The sequence below is a fragment of the Rhineura floridana genome, chromosome 3 (genome assembly GCF_030035675.1).
Source record: "Rhineura floridana isolate rRhiFlo1 chromosome 3, rRhiFlo1.hap2, whole genome shotgun sequence".
NCBI lineage: Eukaryota > Metazoa > Chordata > Lepidosauria > Squamata > Rhineuridae > Rhineura > Rhineura floridana.
The window spans coordinates 74,334,096-74,355,003 of NC_084482.1; the positions used below are offsets into that span (position 1 = coordinate 74,334,096).

At 43.9% G+C, this 20,908-nt stretch overlaps 1 protein-coding gene across 2 annotated transcripts in view; it reads right to left on the reverse strand.

The window, feature by feature from the left end:
• Window positions 1-8,054: 8,054 nt before the first annotated feature.
• LOC133380068 (low affinity immunoglobulin epsilon Fc receptor-like) overlaps window positions 8,055-20,908 on the reverse strand; it is a 33,295-nt gene continuing 20,441 nt past the window's right edge. Inside the window, exons 1-6 of one of the 2 annotated variants that reach the window (XM_061616597.1) lie at window positions 15,602-17,221; window positions 12,144-12,475; window positions 11,802-12,031; window positions 11,303-11,471; window positions 10,274-10,380; window positions 8,055-9,772 (exon numbers count right to left, since the gene is read on the reverse strand). In XM_061616597.1, the coding sequence (XP_061472581.1) occupies window positions 9,634-9,772; window positions 10,274-10,380; window positions 11,303-11,471; window positions 11,802-12,031; window positions 12,144-12,475; window positions 15,602-15,680 (1,056 nt within the window). In that variant the 5' untranslated portion in view covers window positions 15,681-17,221 and the 3' untranslated portion in view covers window positions 8,055-9,633. The other variant, XM_061616598.1, reaches the window with a different exon arrangement.

The window sequence follows — 20,908 nt, forward strand, 5'->3', positions numbered from 1 at the left end:
ACCATGACAATGGAGTGACATCCACTCCTCCATCTCCGGACCACCCCTTCCTCCATCTGGAGCAAAAACCAAATCGAGGGTGTGCCCTGCCCTATGCCTTGGGCCTTGAGACAGCCCCATGGTCATCATGAAGTCCTGAGACGGAACACTAGAGGAAGCCTCAGCATGGACATTGAAATCACCCAGCTCTATCGTTCTGGGCTCCTCCAATACCACAGCTGAGATGGCCTCCGCCAGCTCAGTCAGAGAAGCTGCCAGGCAACAGGGTGGATGGTACACCAGCAGCAACCCTAGTTTACTGTCTCCTTGGCCCAACACCAGGTGTTGAACTATCGTTCTGGGCTCCTCCAATACCACAGCCAACATGTTAGAAAGCCTATAACACATGGATCCTTGAAATAATGCAGCACAGAACAAGTACATTCCAAATGTTCCATTGTCTACATGAAGTTTTTGTGACTGGTGCCAGATACTACCATAGATGGACACTCAGCCACACTCAGCTACAGGGTAGGTCATTTTGGCTCACCCAAATTGTACTCTGCAATGTCACCACCAGGGGCTTCCCTAGACTGTCATTGGACTGACAGTGGAACACTTTATCATTATGACTGATGCTAACTGATTCACACAGTAGCTTAAGCATTCATGTGTTAGCGTCCAGGTCCAATATAAATTTGTAGACTTGCCAGTTTTTGACACAGCAGGATGGGAGCCAACTTCCTCCCTGGATCTTGTGCAGGAATAGGACAAGGGAACGGCTCTGTGTCCATGAAAAGGCACCACCAAGTTTTAGGAGCCGACCACCAGCTTTCAGTATTTGGGCTCCTATACAGTCAATGAATGGCTGGGTACAATTCCACCAACTGAATTGGGCCTTGCCACAATTCTGTAGATGTTTGAAAATTCCAAAATTCCCTCATCTATGAAACCTTAAGGGGCAGAAGCTTAAATATTGAAAGGATGACCATCCCTTGTCATATTCGTTTCTGCACCTGCTGCAGTTGTGTAGTGGCAAGTTCAGAAGTGCAGGATCCCTTCATGTTAGTCACAGCTGCACCCCTTCCCACTATTTATTTGTTTGTTTGTTTGTTTTGCTGTGGGGTTTAGAATGAGATTCTTGTTAAAGTCTTCTCCCACAACAACATATATGCGTAGGAGCCAATAAGAATGACAAATGAGTGTGTTAGCCACTGAAAAGAGTCTTCTCAGTGACTTTCACTTGGATTGGCTCCAATCTGCAGGAATGGACAAGGAAGCATGTTAGAAGACTCTTTTCAGTGGCAAACACACTCCCCTTTCATGCTGGTTGGCTCGTAGGATGCTGGAGATATAAGGACCCTGCTTGGACCTTGCTCCCAAAAAAGTAAAGGGTCTAAGACCCCCTGAGACCCTGGACGACTACATCTCTGACCTGCCATAAGACCTACTCAGTGAACTCAGAAACATAAACCTGGTTGATCCAGCCCTGGAGAGTTCTTCGCCTCCTGTGCCCTGTTATGGAGGATGCAGGCTCAAGGCAGCAGTTAGCTTCAGACCTGGACTTACATCTGAGAAACATGATCACGAGAGCAGCATTTGCTATTATCAGGGGAAAGATTGTCAGGATGTAGATGATGAGAAAAATTATCCTGTGGTGGGCCCATTTGCCAATACTGGATGCAAACACTGGAAAAAACAAGGGTGTTCACAAAATTAATACAGGAACAGATTATTTCAGTTGCTGGACTAACAGCTATGAAAAAGGCACTTGTACCTGTGAGAAAGGGGAGACTCCTGCAAAGAGGATGGCTAATGAAAGAGGAAGAGAGGGAGAGCTGAGAGGTACATTGTCAGTACATAGTGAACACCAGAGGGCAGGGCACAGCTTTCAGTAGTTAGAAGCCAAAGCATCTATACAGAATGGGGAATCCTTTTCAGTCCAAGGGCCACATTCCTTTATGGGCAATCTTATGGGAACTTTTCCCAAAAGTGGGTATGGCCAGAATAATTACTGTTACTGTGACCCTTTCCTTTGTCCCATAGTTTACATTCCAGCTAAGCAAAAGCCAAAGGTTTCTACAGACAGAGATCTCTCCATCCAGGTAAGCAACAGGTGTGAGCAGAGTTCAAGGACACATTCCAGCTGTGCAAATGTGGTGCACAGTGCCCTCAAATGTGGTGAAGGCGAGCATGGCCTGGTGAGGGATGCGGCCTGGGAAGAGTCCCAAAGGCCAAAAAAAGAGGCCTAGAGAGCCCCATTCAGTTCCCAGGCCTGAGGTTCACTGTTTTATACCCTGCTGGTAGCTTCTGTGTTTGTCTTTTGTGCTGTCCCTCCACTTATTCTTCCCAAAAGATTCCAAATATCTAAAGATCAAAGTTATGGCATGCAACGAGGTAACTTTTCTCGTTCTGTCTAGTGCTCCCCATTGGTTCAGGTCACTTGTAACTAGGGTTGCCAGGTTCATGGCCTGAAACTCATCCTGTATCTTTAGGAGAAGAGAAAGTCAGCCATGTGCAGGTGTTCATGGAACCCTGTAATGAGAAAAACCACAAGGTGGAATTATTTCTTCCCCCTGCACAACTTTTAAAGATACAGAAGACCTCTTGGAGGCTGGGCTTGGCAACCAAGAGGTCTTCTGTATCTTTAAAAGTAGCGTAGGGGGAAGAAAGAATTCCCCTTGTGGTTTTTCTCATTACAGCATTGCAAGAACACCTGCACTTGGCTGACTTTCTCTTCTCCTAAAGATACAGGATCAGTCTCACGCCAAGAACCTGGCAACCCTAGTTACAAGTGACCTGAACCAATGGGGAGCACTAGACAGAAAGGTAATCTGCTCTTCCCTGTGCTGATTCCTCCTCTAAAGTGTTTGTTGTTTTTGCAGGCTTGCTCCTCCCTTCTCTTCCTATCTTTATTCTTAGTTAATTAGTAACGGCTCCCTGAGTGGAAGTCACAGGTAGGAACAAGCATTAAGTTTATTTATTCTTTCAGTGACCAGTCTTAATAAGACCAGTTATTTCTGCACTCTGCCGCTCTAAAAAACTCTAATCAACCACTGGCCATGCTGGCTGGAATCATGCTGGCTGGCTGGAGTTCAACAACATTTGGAGGACCACAGGTCTCTCATCCCTAACTTATAGGCATTCCTCAGGGATCAGAGCCATGCAATTCTAGGACTGTACAAAAAATAAGTAGGAACTGACACAGCTCTGTTGCATTGAGCCAGCGGACACATTTGGAATTTTGAGAAAATTGTAGAGACATGTGGCAGAAATAAGACAAAATGGTTCCATGGCACACAGGGGCCGTGGGGGAATAGAGCTCACCTGCTGTGGATTGCAGGGAGGGAGCTGCCCGCCCACCTGCTTGCTCACCAGCCCACCCATGCCCGCTCACTCTCCCGCCCCCTGCTCACCCCCACTTACCCGATTGCTCGCCCTCCTGTCCCACCTACCCACTCACCCGATCTCTTGCCCTCCTGTCCCCCCACCCCCACCTGTCCTCCTGCCTGCTCCCTCACTCGCTGTCCTGCTGCCCTGTTCACCCCCTACCTTCCTGCTCACCTGTCCCCCACCCGCTCGCCTGCCCCTGCCTGCTCCCCTGCCTGCCTGCCCCCTGTTCCCCTGCTTGCTCACCCCGCCTGCTCGCTCACCCCCCCGCCTGCTCGCTTACTCGCTTGCCGTCCCACCCCATCCGCCCGCTTGGTAGGTAGGTAGGTAGGTTGGGCATACGTGCATGTGAGTGCCAGAGCCCAGGGCAGGCTGGAGCCCAAGGGCCCCAGCATGCCTGGCGCCGGCTCTGTGGAAGAGATTCACATTTGGAATTTTACATTGTCCAACATTAATCGCTAATTGATGGGTGTATTCTGTTCAGCCTTGCTGGAGTCAGATACCAATGAGTCATGATTTCCTAAAGATTTAATGCAAGGAATAAATTTAGAGGCATTCTTCCAAACCCAGATCCATTTTTCTTGAGAGATGTTACTAGACACATCTCCCTCCCGCTTTAATTTTGTAGAGGCGGCTGTTGTGCTGGCAGGGCCAGGGGAGCAAGATCTACCCCTCCAGGCAGCCTTGGCCTGGGCTCCTCCTCTGGGTGGAGCAGGGTCTAAAAGCAACAAAGCTGCTGCATCCCTTCCATCATTCTGCTCGACAATTGCTGGAAACGGTCGGGGGGACCCATGTAAACATTTTCAAAGCCATAAGGCGGCTGAGGCCCATGCTTTGGAAATGTAGACTCAGCTCTCTGGGGCACATCAGCAGAGGAGCAATGAGGAAGAGACAGGACTGAAATTAGGGGGAAAGAAGCCAACACAAAGTAGGGCACCACATACCCAGGAAAACTGACTTCTCTCCTGTGCTATACAGAACTCGGGCAGACTTGTTTCTCTCCACCACCACCCCGTGTCATGTTTACCTGCTCCTCCATGTTTTGAGAACTCTTCCCAGGTATGGGACAGTTTCTCGCAAGCAAGGTCATTCTGGTACCCTTTATTCCGATAGCTGTCATCCATGGTGCATTTGAATCTACTTCTCTAATGCCTCTCAGAACAGATAGTGCCCAGCAACCAGATGCTTGTCTTTTTTTTTCTATGAGTGTCCGCTTCCCTTCTATCTAACAAGCCACAGAAGAGTCAGACACCCACTCATCCTCATCCCCGCTAATGCCTCACAGTTCACTAGATAAAAGTCACTGGAAAGTGCTGTTCTTACTGGGAAATCAACACTGCAGCAAAGTGGCAAGGGATGGCCCTCCCTTAGCTATGTAACGATGACTGAACTGTTGAAGAAGCTGAAGCTATCCAAGACAGGTCAGGCCTGTTTGTGAGACAGTGGGAGCCATTGTAGCTGTAGAAAAGGCACATAAAGGTTGGCCTTGTATTGGGTTTTGCAGAGTCTGAAGCTGTTGCTTTTTAAAATAACTTTCACTAGGAAAACTCTAAATATGATTTAGTTATGTGCATATATACTCATGATTTTGTGCCACATGCACACATTGTCCCCTCCCCGCACCCCCAACCATGTGTATATATAGCTGCAACTGAGAATAGCACTTCATGCATCTGATGCGGTGGACTGTAGCCTGCAAAACCTACACCATAATAAATTTGTTAGCTTAGAGTACCACTCAACTCGTCAACAACAGATTTATATGGTTACCCCTCTTGTAGTTGTCTAAATATAATGCTGTGGTAATAAAGTGTGAGGGACATTGCAGACCAACAAGAAGAAGAAAACACTTTTGAGAAAGAGGGTTTTCACATACAATAAAACAAAATGAGGCAGAATCCTTTCAAACTTTTGTGTGTGAATTTAAAGTCAGACATATAACTTTGTGGACTCATTAATTAAGGGGTCACAGGTTAAATTAAAGTCAGTTCTCATTTTAAGGCAAATTACCAAACTCACACATTCCAAAACAATATGAGAATGGAAGCAAAGCCACCCTTTGAAATCCACCCATGTCTGAATTTTGCAAAATAGTTCTTCCAGTGTACAAAAATGCATATGCTGGGGTAATGTGCATGTATAAGTAAAAATAACATACAAAAGTCCATTATTTTAGGGGAAATGTTTTGCAAAAATATGTATATTAGGCAAAATTGCATACAAACACGTGTATATTAGAAGTTCACATTCAAATGTGGGTGAATTTTCATGAGGCCTTTTGAAAACAAAAATCACAAGCTGATGTGGACATGTGGAGCACCGAACTCAAAATCTGAAAAATGAGAAACGGAGAGAAATCAGAATTGACAGATTTGCCATCCCTCTGTGTTCTAAGGTTCCATGATTGGAAAATGAAGGCAGATTGCTAGAAATTAAAGACCGGACTTTGGCAAAGGCAGCTGAAGTATGCCAGCCTGCTGCAGTCACACACACACAAAAGGAGATGCATTGGAAGGAAAGAGTTTTGTTAAGCATGCGGCTGTGTGAGAGGTTTAGTGAATGGGGACTAGTGGAGGAGTGTGGGGATTTCTCTTTCGTTTAAGGCTACTGTTAAGTCCTTCTGTGTAGATCAGCTGTGTAACATACTGCCCATCTGCCCTGTCTCTGCTTTACACTTTGCCAACAGTAAGCAATGTCATTGTGTCATTAACACTCAGAATTGTGTGGGGTTTGCTTGCTGGGAATATGTGTTTGACTACAGTTTTAATGAAGCATTTTACACACCAGAGATTCTTGCCTAGGAAGTTCAATAATAAGCAAATGATCTGCAAAGGGGCGCAACACTCTTGCAGTGGCTTGTTTGCGACTTCCCTAACTGCACATTGTTATCTGTCCAGCTTTTTTAGTAGCTGCCAGTGCAGCTTAAGACACAGCTTAAGAACCACTGATCTAGGTCTCCTTATAAATTTTGTTTGCTAATTTCCAGTAGCAAAGGCTAAACCTGGAGACTTTACAGTCCTTCCACAAGGTTTCTCACTTCCCTTTTTGACAAACATCAAAATTTTCTGGATGCATATGAGAACCAAGCTAGACAAGATGTGGGGCAAGAATAAGATGCAGAGGGTGGGGTTAACCTTCTACCCCTGCCCCAGTTCTGTGATGCAAATTACCATCACCACCCAATCCCAAATCTATGAGCCACAGCAGGGAAAACCTACAGACAGCTGTATTGTGCTTGAGTGTTTAAATAGCTGCAGCTAACAGTAGCTGTGGTGATTTCCAATGGCCAATCAGCAGAGAGGCAAAGGGTTAACAAACCTTCTCTTCCTTCCTAACATTGACCCAACTGGGAAAGCCTTGTAGCTGCTTTTGGAAAAGCTGTCAGGAGTTCCAGTTTGGCTCTCAGATGAGAGTACAGTCAGGTGAAGCAGATATGGAGACAATCATATGCTGTGGGCATATTGCGGAGCAGCACAAATCGGGTCTCTTTTAGATTTTAAAATCCGTGATTTAGGATAACAGTCCTACCTGATTGCCCAAAGACTACAGCCCACTACATCCAAACAGAATGCCCACGTTGGGCTTTGTGCTCCTTGCTGTGCAGAGCTTTGCCACTTCCTGTGTCATGTGTGTTAATGATTTGGGGAACAGATCCACGTACATGGTCATGGTGAAGGAGATCTATCCCCCCCAGAAGCTGTAGAATGGAATGGAAGAAAACACTGGTCAAGAGACTCTGGCTCATGATGGAAATAGGCAGCTAGTGGTGCTGGGTGCCCTTCGTGAGACTCTCTGTGCCCCGTTAAAGCTTGGGATCACGTCAACCCTTAAAACAATGGAAAACTGTTTCTGTAGGTGTTTGTCCCAGGACCTGTCAATTACCAATACAGAACCAAGTTTAGTTGTCAGCAAAGTGTGAATTAAAAAGCAGCCAATCAGCAATCAGGAAAAGGTTTCTGCACAAGCAGGTTTTTCTAAGGGTTTTTGTGTGCCATAATTTCTCTTCTCTGGAACACATACAGAGAAGAAAACGTTGCTTTTGGATTCCCTTCTTGCTGCCTGTATTAATTTTACAACGGGCTACATTTTTCTGTGCTGAATTTTCCATATACTTTTTGTATAGCTCAGATTATATTGTTGGCTGGGTGAGGTTCAGACTTCACTATCTTATTTTTAAACATTTTCTTTAATTCTTACCAGGACTAATTTTCTGCTTGGATCTTTCTTGCATCCCAAATCCTGGACACCAGATTGATCTCTAGTAACATGCATCTAAGACCACAGGAGCCTGATTCCCAGAATCTCACTTTGGATTGGCACTCGTGAGTGTATTACATATATTCACACTCTGAGGGCACTTCCAGACAATCTGTATATTGAGCGTTCATCCTGACTTGTTTACAGGGAAATCAGGCTATGTCGGCTATTTAATGAGCATTCAGTCTGATTTGTTTGAGGGGAGGTTAGATGACGTTGCATCAAAGTAGCTTTATTCCACACTTTCCACTGCATTTCCCCCTTATCTCAAAAAGTCTGATCTTTGGGGAAAGCAGGTTTGTTGCGCAAAGCTCCAAATCAGCTTTAATTCTGCAACCTGAACTTGCTAGAATGTGATTGAATCCCACCCAAAAATAATGTCAGTCTGGAAGCGCCCTTTGTTACCAAAAAAGGCATCCTAGAGCGGGTTAAATTCATAAAAACATAAAAACACTTTAATATAGAACTTTTTCACTATTTTAATAAAAGAAAAGAAAAAACAAGAGAGAAACCAGCAATGCCCTCATGCAGAAACGGAAACTGACATTGGGGCAATGAAGAGAGAGACTTTTCAAGGGGCACTTAACAAGTTATTCATCATTAATGTAGAGGTTGGGACCAACAGGGGGCAACAAAAATGGACAAATGTGCAAATAGAAAGTGTTTTGTTAAATATGCAGGAACCTTGAAACGCCTTGATAGCACTTTGCCTGTCCACCCCTTGCCTTTTATTGCAAAAAGAAAATAGAAATTAAGGGCTAGTATGGCAGCAAGCCAGAACAGGGTCATTGCAAGCCAAAACATTTCAATATGGTAGAATGTGATGTTGAAAATGCACTCTTAGCCAATAGCATAAGCCGAAACAGGAGACGATGAGATTCTTAGAGTTTCACACAATACTACCAAGGGATTCCACATACTGTTCAGTTCCCATAAATCTTAATCTCATAAGAAAACAGCAGAATAACCTTTGAACACATCAAACAATTTTTGAAGCTTGATAATTCCCCTGGCATGACAAGTCCTAATTTAATACAACGGAAAGAGATGGGGCAAAATGCTTGCCTAAAGGTTGAACTGGTTAACCCTCATTCTCACATCGCCATCTAGGAAAACCCATCACATAATATAATGGTCATATTTCTCATTGTGGAGTAAGAAAACTCTTGAATTTTGAAGGGATCTGCAGTTGATTTCTGAAATTTGGTGACAGATATGTAAGGCTAGATTTCTGACTCATTTTCTTAAAGTATACAAATTAAAGGAGAATTAAATCCCACCCTTCAAAACAAATTCCAGGGCAGCAGCTTCACATTACAAAAATAAAAAGGCACAATAAGAGTTTAAAACCTTACTCTAGACTAAAAAACAGTAGGATCTGAAATCTACAAAGAGCAGCATAAGAACCTCATGGAGAGAAAACCGGTCCAGATTTTAAAGCCTAAGAAAATAATAATAAAACATTCCTGGCAGCAAGATGACAGCAATGTAGGCATCACATGAACCTCCCTAGAGACGGCATTCCACAATCAGGCACCGCTCCCAAGAAGGCCCTTTCGCATAGCACACTGTGCCTCAGACAGGTATCCTCCATTTCATATGCTGTGAACAAAGGAACTTACTAAGTTAGTGAGCTTTACAGTGAATTATTCACTAAGTTGTAAATGTGAGAATATCAGAAAGAGGTTAATCAAACATGTTAATGTAGAATGAGAGGCTGGGACTGAAGCCAAGAACTCTGGCTTGTTGTTCTGGGAAGAAAAGAGAGTAAGGTCTAGTGAGTTATGGAGGAGAGGTAAAAATCTGGAAGCCTAGCTTTTTGCTGACTCACTGACGTATTATTGGCTGGATTTTATCACCTCAGTTTCGAAGAAGTGGCACTGGTGGCCACACACCCACCACCCAGAAGGTGACAAAGTTTGCACAGTTCAAAAACTCAACCAGAGTGAGAGAGTCATAAAGACCAAGATTGGTGTATGTTGAGTTCTCCTTCTGCTGGGCACACAGCTAGCAGCTCCATGTCTTTTCACAGATGTAGCCATCTATGTCACTTCCACACTCACGATCTTGCCACCTGCCTGAAGGTGTCATGATGACACAGTCCTCTCCTTGGCCAGCATTGTTGGGTTCCCGTGGATTCCAAGAGCTGCAGGTGGAAATGTAACAAATAAACAAATGGCAGAATCAATCAGTCCTAGTGATCAACCTTTTGTTCCAGCTCTAGACCTCCATGAACCCTCCCTTATGCCCAGCAGTGAATGACAAAGCCCCCTGGGACTGATGAAGAGAAGAAATATGTCATGTTGTTTTAGATTGGACTTTATGCTAGCATCTTACTGGCCCCCGTTTGTTTTCTGTTGGTTTTTAATTGGAAAGATGTGAACAGTGAAACCCTTGTAGCTAAGGTCCTAGACTCCCTGCTAGGAAATTATTCACTTATTCAGGGACACGTGTAGGTTTCCTAGCTGGGAGTCAGGGCCAGGATCTAGACCTTCGTGAACCCTCTCTCATGACCAAATAGTGGGATGTTTATGTGTCCAGCTAGTGGAGGTGGTGGTGGACCAAGTGTCCACCTTCCAAGAGCAGTCTGCCAGTAGGAGAGAAAGGTTTGAGTTCAAAGCTGGAATAAAATTGATACCAGACTTACGTAAAAGACACAGGGCTGCTATCCACCCAGACAAATGTGCCTTCACTGAGCATGTCACTGAGGCCAATCCAGTAGTTATTTTGTTTTGTATTTGATCTGAGAAAACTCTGAAACACAAACCATATTAAATTATTTCAGATGAAATGTACTAAAGAGAACATACACTGTCATAACTAAAAACATTAAAACAAATATACAAATTTAAAAACACATCTTTTAAAAACAATTTAAAACACAATTTAAAAATTTAAAACAATTTAAAACACATGCTAAAATGCCTGGGAGAAGAGGAAAGTCTTGACCTGGCGCCAAAAAGATAACAGTGTTGGCGCCAGGCGCACCTCATCGTTAAGATCATTCTATAGTTTGGGGGTCACCACTGAGAAGGCCCTCTCCCTTGTTGCCATCTTCCAAGCTTCCCTCGGAGTAGGCACCCGGAGGAGCAGAGCTTGGAAGATTACTTTTAAAAAGTAATAAATTACAGTTACAATTACTTGGCCCAAAAAAGTAGTAATTACCGTTACAATTACAATTGCTCTGAAAGTAACTGATTACTTTACTTTTTCTCGAAAGTAATCACTACAATTACATTTCAGTTACTTTTTAAAAAAAACTCCTACAAGGTGCTGGCCTTGGCTGCTGCACATCTAAGAAGCCTAAAACAATATTAAAAATAAACACACACACACACAGGGGGTAGTAGAATAAAAAAATTTATCCATAAGATTAACATAATGGCATAACAGAATTTCACATCCCCCCAAGCAATGAAGATACCCCAAATCAAATTTTACACTTGAAATGCTTTTATAATATGTTTCTGTTATGTCTCAAAAGAACAAGATGCTCAAAGAGCATGTCAGACAAGGAATGTCTTTTTACAGTCATTATGTTGCCACCAGTACTGAACAGGCGTTCTACTGCGGCGCTTGAAGGCATGCCTGTGTTGTGCTGCAAAAAACACTGCAGCACACGTGGAAAGCCATGGAGTGATGACACTTCCCTGCTGGGAGACCTCAGGTACCTCACCAGTTCCTCCTCAGCAGTGTCCACTGCTGACTTCTTGCCCTGGGGCAGAAAGTTAAAGAAGTCATCTTCTAAGTCATCTCCTTCCTGGTCTTTATCTGAAGACTGATCACTGTCCTCATTAAGTACACCCATCTTTATTTCAGCTTTCAACAAGGCTTCCATTGTGTATCTAAGAAAGAGAGAGGATATGTTAACACATATATGTTAGGAAACCATCATCTGCTCTTCATTTCCTGATGCTTGTCATGTCCCCTGGTTCAGGGTCCAGCCTGAGCCTGTGGATGATGACATGGAAGGTAGGAAGGTGACCAAGTCACCACACTCACGGGGCAGCACAGCAGACCCTTAAGGATTACCTGCAGCAACCCAAGGTTGTGATGAGGAGCCCCAGGAAGAAAAGGGCCAGCCCCTGCCTACCACCTTAAGCCCTCTGATGCCTCCCTTGAGACAACATTTCCCTTGGAGTAATCCACCCAAAGGGCTTCCCTAATGTTCTTACTTGTTGGTATGGGTGGTGGCCTGACACGATTCCAGCCGATCTAGTTTGAAGCGAGGGTGTACGCAGGCTGCCAGAAGAAGCAGATCCCTGCCAGATCCCCACCTCTCAAGGGTTGTCTGCTGCTGCTTCAGCATTTTGGGAGGAGGGGTGTCATTCATTGGTTCAGGAAGGCCACGTCTCCTTGCCTTTATTGCTTCTTCAATTGCTCTCAGCTTCTCAGGGTGTGCCCTCTGAGGAAGAAGAACAAAGCATGAATCCAAGAAAAAATGGAAGAGGAACTTCACAATTTAAACATAAATAGACAATGGACACTCTTTGAGGACCAGCATGACAAAGGCTTACCTCAAAATGTTTCTTCACATTGGATGAGGAGGAAACAGCTGATCTCAGATTTTTGATCCTTGGAAGGCAGTAATTGTATCGTACAACAACATTTTTCCCACTCTGGCTCACAAATGTACAAGCTTTCTCAAAGCCAAACCATGGTACTTGCTGTTCTGCAGATGTGGCTGTGGGCAACTGGCACTGCTTCATGCCCTCCTCCTCCTCGTGCACAGGGCCTCCTTTCTGAACCTCACTTTCTAGTTTTGCCTCCTCAGGATCAACAAGCTGTGACTCAAGTGGCCGCACTAACTGACTGCTGCTCTCAGCAGCAAAACCTGCAACAGGCGTCTCTGTAATAAACAAGAGATAATGCTCCTATGTGGGTGAACTTCAGCTGTGATGTGCCCCCATCTCTTCCCCATGCTGCAAGATGCCCCAGTCAGAGTGGAAGTAAGCAGGTCGATAGCACAATTAAAAGAGATCCTATTTGCATCATTTTTGCTCACTAAATAACCCTGCCTGGGCCAGTCTAACCTACTATCTCACAGGGTTGTTGTGAGAACAAAATGAGACTAGGGTTCAAATCCCCACATAGCCATGAAGCTCACTGAGTGACCTTGGGCCAGTCACTGCCTCTCAGCCTCATGAAAACCCTATTCACAGGGTCACCATAAGTTGGAATCAACTTGAAGGTGGTACATATATTTTTTATTTTGAATATGATGATTATGATAATAAATATGCAGCATTTCAAATTAATTCTGTATGAGAAGCATTCCATGCCAAGCTTGGAAAACCAAGGATGAGGTATAAAATGTAGACAAAAATACTTTTGACAAAATGCCGTTTATCTTTTATATATATGAGCCTGGGTAGGGAACATTTAATCTAGCCTACTTGCTTTCAGCAAGAAGGTTTAAGTGCCTTCAGGCTAGGGCAGTCACCAGAAGGCCACAGCAGAGACAAAGGAGCCTAGTGTTGTGGAGATGTTAGATGGGAGCTTTGGGGAGTAAAGATGGAGGCTCCTGAAGGCTGCAATTCTAAACACACTTACTAAGGGATTAAGCCCCATAGAACTTAACAGGACTGACTTCTAAGTAGATATAGTTTGGACTGTGCTGTTGGTAAACCTTGACTAGGGTTCTTCTGCAAAGACATCCATATCCAAGCAGGGTTGGCAACCCCCTGCCTGGAATACCCTGCCCTTATCTTTGAATGTGGCTGCTCCAAATGTTTTTACAGATTTGACCCTTTACTTCAGAAAGAGGTCTGAAAAATGAGTAAGAGTAAGAAGTATCTTTTAAAATTGTTCTTTTCAATTCACTCTTGAATGAACATCATACCTAGGGCAGATCCACACCATTCCTTTAAAGCACATTCAACACCCATTTGAAGCACATGAATCCCACCACAGAATCATGGGAACTGCAGTTTGTTAAGAGTGGTGAGAACTATAACTGTGAGGGGGAAATGACACTTCCCAGAATTCTTTAGGGGAAGTCATGTGCTTTAAATGCGAGTTGGATGTGCTTTACACATATTGTGTGAATCCGCTTAATAAATTTTGCCTGCATGTAAATTGTTTTAATTAATTTTTCAAAATGAAAATAAGCTATAAAGTGTAGTGGGAGACCATGGGCTACTCACCATTTCTCAGCCTATCTGCCCCTCAGGATGAAAACAATGGAGAACCATGACTACCCCAAGGCATACTTAAAATGTAAAGGAAGTATTGTACAACCATAGTATGCAATTGGATACTTATAGGGACACAGCATGACAAAACTGGGTGGAAGTAAAAGTTCTACACTTCGGAAAAAGAAACCAAATGCACAGTTATAAGATGGGGGATACTTGGCTCAGCAGTACGACATGCAAGAAGGATCTTGGAATTGTTGTTGATCACAAGCTGAATATGAGCCAACAGTGTGATGTGGCTGCAAAAAAGGCAAATGCTATATTAGGCTGCATGAACAGAAGTATAGTTTCCAAATCATGTGAAGTATTAGTTCCCCTCTATTCAGCACTGGTTAGGCCTCATCTTGAGTGCTGTGTCCAGTTCTGGTCTCTGCACTTCAAGAAGGATGCAGACAAACTGGAACAGGTTCAAAAGAGGGCAACAAGGATGATCAGGGGACTGGAAACAACGCCCTATGAGGAGAGACTGAAGGAACTGGGCATATTTAACCTGGAGAAGAGAAGACTGAGGGGAGATATGATAGCACTCTTCAAGTACTTGAAAGGTTGCCACACAGAGGAGGGCCGGGATCTCGATGATCCCAGAGTGCAGGACACAGAATAATGGGCTCAAGTTGCAAGAAGCCAGATTTCGACTGGACATCAGGAAAAGCTTCCTAACTGTTAGAGCCATACAACAATGGAACTAATTACTAGAGAGGTAGTGGGATCTCCGACACTGGAGGCATTCAAGAGGCAGCTGGACAGCCATCTGTCGGGAATGCTTTGATTTGGATTCCTGCATTGAGCAGGGGGTTGGACTTGATGGCCTTATAGGCCCCTTCCAACTCTACTATTCTATGATTCCATGAAAATATTTATATAAGCATGACTATCAAATATGTTTATTTATATAACCTGTAAAGATATTTATAGTGCAATCCTATGTTTGTTTACTCAGAAGCAAGTCCCAATGTATTCAATGGGGCTTACTCAACCAGGGAAAACTGCAGCCTCAAGTGATAAGGAACTTGTTCTTTTAACAAGTCCTTTAAGTTGAGAGCTTATCCCAGTCTGCATCTGTGTTGAAATTGCTTTTTAATATGTTTTTAAACTTTTTCTTAAAAAAAATGTTTTTAAAGCTTTTAAAAATGTTTTTAAAGATGTTTTGTTTTAATATATTTTAAAGTCTGTTTTTATGATTTTTAAAGTGTTTTTAGTGCTTTTGTTTGCTGCCCTGGGCTCCTACTGGGAGGAAGGGTGGGATATAAATAAAATAATAAAAATAAATAAATAAACTTCATTCATTTTTTTAAAAAAAATGAGTATTAGTTTCCTACATAATAAAAACTGTGATAAACCCTGCCTAATTTCTTTAAAAATAGGGTTGGAGGAAGAGAGATTTACAACACAAACACAAGTCTGCACTTTACTCACAATCATGAAAGGGCCGGGTTGCAGCCAGAGCTTTGAAAAGTTACTTTAAACTACAACTCCCATCAGCCCCAGCCAGCATGGCCACTGGATTGGGCTGATGGGAGTTGTAGCTAGAGCATGGTCTGTTTATAAAAATTTTTTGCAGGGGGGTTACGTTTTGGTGTATATCTCGGGAATTAGACCACCTAGAAACTTAATTTTTTTTTTTAATTGAAGCGGAGAGTCCAGAGAGTAAGGGGTGGTAGCCAGAGAGCCGGAGCCCCCCTCCAAAACCAGAGACTCCAGCCGAAAACACACGCACCGGGGCGCGCGCACGCGCGCGCACACACACACACACACACACACAAATAATCGTCACTCACCTCCACAGCTCTTTGCCATTCTGCTGCAGCCTTCTCCTCCGTTGTTGTCCTTGCCCTGGCTTTTTCCTCTGGCGTCCATTTTTTCCTCTCAGAGTCAGACGCTAGCAGGCTCCCCCTGCCTATTCAACCTCTTCCCTCGTGCCTCCTAACACAGATCACGAGGGAAGAGACAGTCTGCGCAGAGGTCCAATCAGTGTGAGGCACATGTCTTGTGTTAACCAATCACAGCCAGGAGCTGACTTCCCCTTGTTCCCGCCCCCAAGTAACGTCCAACCTAATGTGGAAACGTTAAAGTTGAAGCTGAAAAGTAGGGAAATTACTATTCGTTACGTTACTTGCCAAATGTAATGGAATTACCCACTCGTTATTTAAAATTGTAACGAATTAAAAGTAACTCGTTAAAAATAACAAGTTACTTCCAAGCTCTGCGGAGGAGGGCCTTTGATCTTGAACATAGTGTACGGGTGGGTTCGTATTGGGAGAGGCGTTCCATCAGGTATTGTGGTCCCAAGCCATGTAAGGCTTTATAGGTCAAAACCAGCACCTTGAATTGAGCTCAGAAACATACAGGCAGCCAATGCAAGCAGGCCAGAATCGGTTTTATATGTTCGAACCGTCTGGTCCCTGTTACCAATCTGGCCACTGCATTTTGCACAAGCTGCAGTTTCCGAACCATCTTCAAAGGCAGCCCCGCATAGAGTGCATTGCAGTAATCTAATTTGGAGGTTACTAGAGCATGGACAACTGAAGCCAGGTTATCCCTGTCCAGATAGAGATGTAGGTGGGCCACTGATGGCAACACACGCCGAAGCTCTGGATGACCGCACCCAACGGTTTCATGTAGATGTTGAACAGCATGGGGGACAGAACTGACCCCTGTGGAACCCCATACTGGAGAGTCCAGGGTGCCGAGCAATGTTCCCCAAGTACCACCTTCTGGAAGCGGCCTGCCAAGTAGGAGTGGAACCACCACAATGCAGTACCTCCCACTCCCAACTCAGCCAGTCTCCCCAGAAGGATACCATGGTCGATGGTATCGAAAGCTGCTGAGAGATCAAGGAGAATCAACAGAGTCACACTCCCCATGTCTCTCTCCTGACAGAGGTCATCATACAGGGCGACCAAGGCTGTTTCCGTGCCAAAACCAGGCCTGAAACCCGACTGAAATGGATCCAGATAATTGGTCTCATCCAAGAGTGTCTGGAGCTGGCCCGCAACCACTCGTTCAAGGACCTTGCCCAGGAATGGAACATTTGCTACTGGCCTATAGTTATTAAGATTTTCTGGGTCCAGGGAGGGTCTCTTCAGGAGTGGTCTCACTACCGCCTCTTTCCTTCTGCCCATCTCATATGCAGTAAGAGGTAGAACTCAAGTAAGCCCTAATGAATAATAGTGGTGACATCAAAACAATATCCATCAGGCGCCCATGACACTTACCTTGTCACATTCTACACAGTAGTCACAACACTATCTGTGGGGGATACCACATTCCCTCAGGTTCAAAATGCACTTTGAGTGCTCCAGACCTGCAATATCCCTGCCACAAAAGGACTACCTTGATGAAAGATGTGTGGACTGTGCCTAATAAATGGGAAACAGCTCTCATTTAATGCAGAAAGGCCTTGGATTACCTGCTCCTGCAAGTCATTGATAACAACCAAGTGGCCACCTTGATCCTCACACGATTTCTTGGCAAAAGACCAATGTGTATTCTGCACTTGAAAATGGTAGCATTGTCCACTGCTCAGCAACCAGCCCTCTGGACAAACTCGGCAGGCTGAGTCTATGAAGTAATTGCAGAGACGTTAAAGCAACCAGGTAACTGTCAACAATAGCCCCTTCTAGAGTTGTTTGTGCTCATTGTTAGTGATGCTGCCAGAAAGCATAATGATTCAGTCCACACTATGAATCTAATTTTTCATGTTTTCTAACTCTGATCCTTCAAAACTGTTATATGTTGGTAATTAAAACCAAGATTTCTTCTGGATTACTTTCTCTTTTCTGTACCTGCGCAGTTTGTGTAGTTAGCATGACAAAGCAGTCAAACTCCACCACCTTTGCATGTACTCAGCTATTGCTTCCTTTAGTTACTCAAGGAAAAGGAAAAGTCTGTTGTTTCCACACACACAATTTTACTTTAACTGTTTAATGTTTTGCCAAATAAACCAATCAGTTTAAGTTTGGATCCCAAACCCTACAACAATCAATCACCTTGAAAGAATCAGACATGTTCGTTTGTATCCACCACATTCATTTGTAGTATAACCAACCAGAGAAGGGTGTGTCATACCCAATAATGAATCACAACGGGATCAGTTAGCCAATCACTGACTCTTATGATCTCATTATATGGATCCTTCTGACACACATCCCTGGCTTTCCATAGCCCAGGAGTGAATACTGTCTCTGAAGGAATGAATTACATGTTGTGAGCCCTCTCAGCCATTCTCCTAGGTCCCCAGGATCCTCAGAATGCCAGGAGATCTCTTTCCTCCAAAAACATCTGGTGTTCAGACAGAGTTTGGGGCTCTTGTCATCAAAGGATCTCCTCTTACCTGAAGGGTTTTTTTACCTCCTTCAACAGACTAGTGTTATGTTAAAGATTCCACATAACCTGAATCCAGGAGAATGATGGCATCGGCTGCTTTCTAGCTCAACTCCCCCTCTGTTGAGTACTATTGACTTTATTATAACATTCTTGGCAACATTTCTGGCAACTTTCCTGAACAGGTTTGAATAACTAAGAACTGAGAAGATTATTTAGTTTGGAGGCTCAATATAGAGACGCCTCGTTAAGGAGTGTTTGCTTTACAAGTTCACGGCAAAGCCCTCATTCTCAGACTGCCCGGTAAATCTGTTTGTTACGCTGAGACTGATAACATAAGGCATACTGAGGCCATCGAACTCTAAGTAAAAGAAACAAGATATATGCTGGAGCTGTGCCCTGACTCAGTCTGTGCTCATGATTAACGTTTTTCACTGGATTTTACTGGATTTTAATTAATACATTTAACCATCATTTGAGTGCTGCCTCTTTAATTGTGCTATCTTCTCCGAGCAGCTCACAAACCACCCGGGAGGTCAGATGCTCTATGATTGTTTAGACCTCCCCTGTAACCATTCTACTCAGGTTCCGGTGGTCCTCACTAGAAAAGGTTATAAGCAATTGGGGCTGGTCCCCTCGATTGAAGATGATATGTGCTCTGCTAAAACTCGTAATCAGCACAAAATTACAGACTTCTTTAGCCCCAGTCACGAAGAAGGGACTCAGCCAAAGACCTTAAATAAGTCATTGCGTGGGAAGATACTCGATTGGTCCTTGGGTCCCCAGTGTATAATGAGAACCATGGACTGGGAAGCACAGGAAATAAGTGAAAGTAACTTGGCCGCAGAATTACTGTCTACTGTTACACCTTTAAATAACTCTCGGCAGGCTAGCAGACTTGAAGTGATACAAGTGAGTCCCAAGAACTCAAAAATGTTCTGTCCTGCTGAAAGATTGATGAGGGAGACCCGTGATCCTCTTCCCTCACAGCCAAGCCCTCCTTCCTTCCCCTCTTTGCCTCCCAGTTGTAAAAAAACTGACTCTCATTATCAATAAACCTATTGAACTCTCAACTTGAGCTGATTAGGAGTCTATTTACAAGATGGACCGGGGATATAGCTCAGATTAAGAACTTCCTCACAGAGTGTGTGGCGTTATTGACCACCTTAACAAACTTAATCCTGGACAGATTAAAGGGGAGTGTTCAACCAACTCCTATCTCCCCAGAAGCCAAGGACCAGCTGTCAAAATCTAGGACAGACCAGGATGCTGGAATTACAAACGAGCTCCTTTTATTGAATAAGCAACATGTAAAGGATAGTAAGAACTCTATTAATAGGACAAAGGAAAATACTTTAGGGAAGAGCAATAAGAATACTAAACATAAATACCCAAAGGTCTCTATGAGCTCCAAATGGAAATCCAAAAATATAAAATCTACAGTCAACAAAAAAAATGTGCCAAAATGAACTTTAACAAATTATTCAAGCTATTAGACTTAGAGGAAGAAAGACGGAAAACATCTGATCCTGTGAGGCCGGATAACAACATCAAGAGTGTACAAAAGAGGGCACGTCTAGCTCAGCGCCCAGAAGTTGTCGATCAACATGCTTCTGAAAATGTACCTGATGGTCCACTAGATCCCTGGTCTATATCCCAACTTTTGAATAAGAAAGAAGTTCCTACAAAGGATACTGTGGAGCAAGAATGGTCTCAGAAACCATCTCTGACAAATAAAAAATAGTGCCTACAGTTAATGGGGGAGATCCTGGTTTTCATTAACTACCCAAAACCAAATGGTTGGCTGACGCAGCATGAACGTAAAGTACATCTATTGAAGCTTGCATCATTGTCTATTAAGACTCCTATAAACTTAGACTCTATACGGAAGATTGATTAACTTTATTACAATTATAAAACGGCCCGAGCAGTGACAATTTTTGCATCAGCTACCATAGCCACAACCATTTACTCAGCCAAAGATGAGTTCAAAAGAAATGGCATCAATGTTAGAAGGCATTTTATGGATAACTCAGCCGCTCTCTCCCTGGGACTTCAAAGGGAGGAGAAGAGCTGCCTCCCTACTCTGAAACAAAAGGAGCCACTGACCGGGGAATTAGTCATGCTAACCAACGTTTCCTCTCCTACGCCGACCCATAGTCCAGGAAAATTAACACCTGGTCCGTGGAGTGTTAAGGGCTTAATTGGTGTGGGGGAGCCCCTCAAAAGCAAGGATAACTCTGCAATGGGGAATTTAGCTCCAGAAGAATTACTGCTTATTGGAAGCTTTAGTGCGCTACCTCGACAAGCTCAACAAGAAATACTGCTGAGACTTTCTTCCTTACAACAAATGCTTCTAAATATGGCCAATCAAGATCATGAGCTTAATCCAAACGATACCCACCAATCTGACGCTGGCATCAAGGAAAGAGGGGGAATTACTCCCCCCGGGATTTGCCTTGTGCAGACTCCCCCGTGCCCTCCAAAGGTCCCTATCTGGTCAACAAACAGTAGGATATCTCGGGCCATCTCCCCAGTACGTAAGTCACAGCATTATAATACAAAGGAGCAACTGGCTTTAAGCCCTGAGATAGTGGTTTGCAACCCTCTAATACAACAAGACATAACATCCTCTCCAAGCCTGATGACCTGGGAACTTCAATTTCCCCAGATTTTACTAATTGTGAGGGACTTCAAAAAAAACCTGTATTTGATGATTAAACAAAAATGAAGACAAAACCTATTGATTGGATAGCTCTACA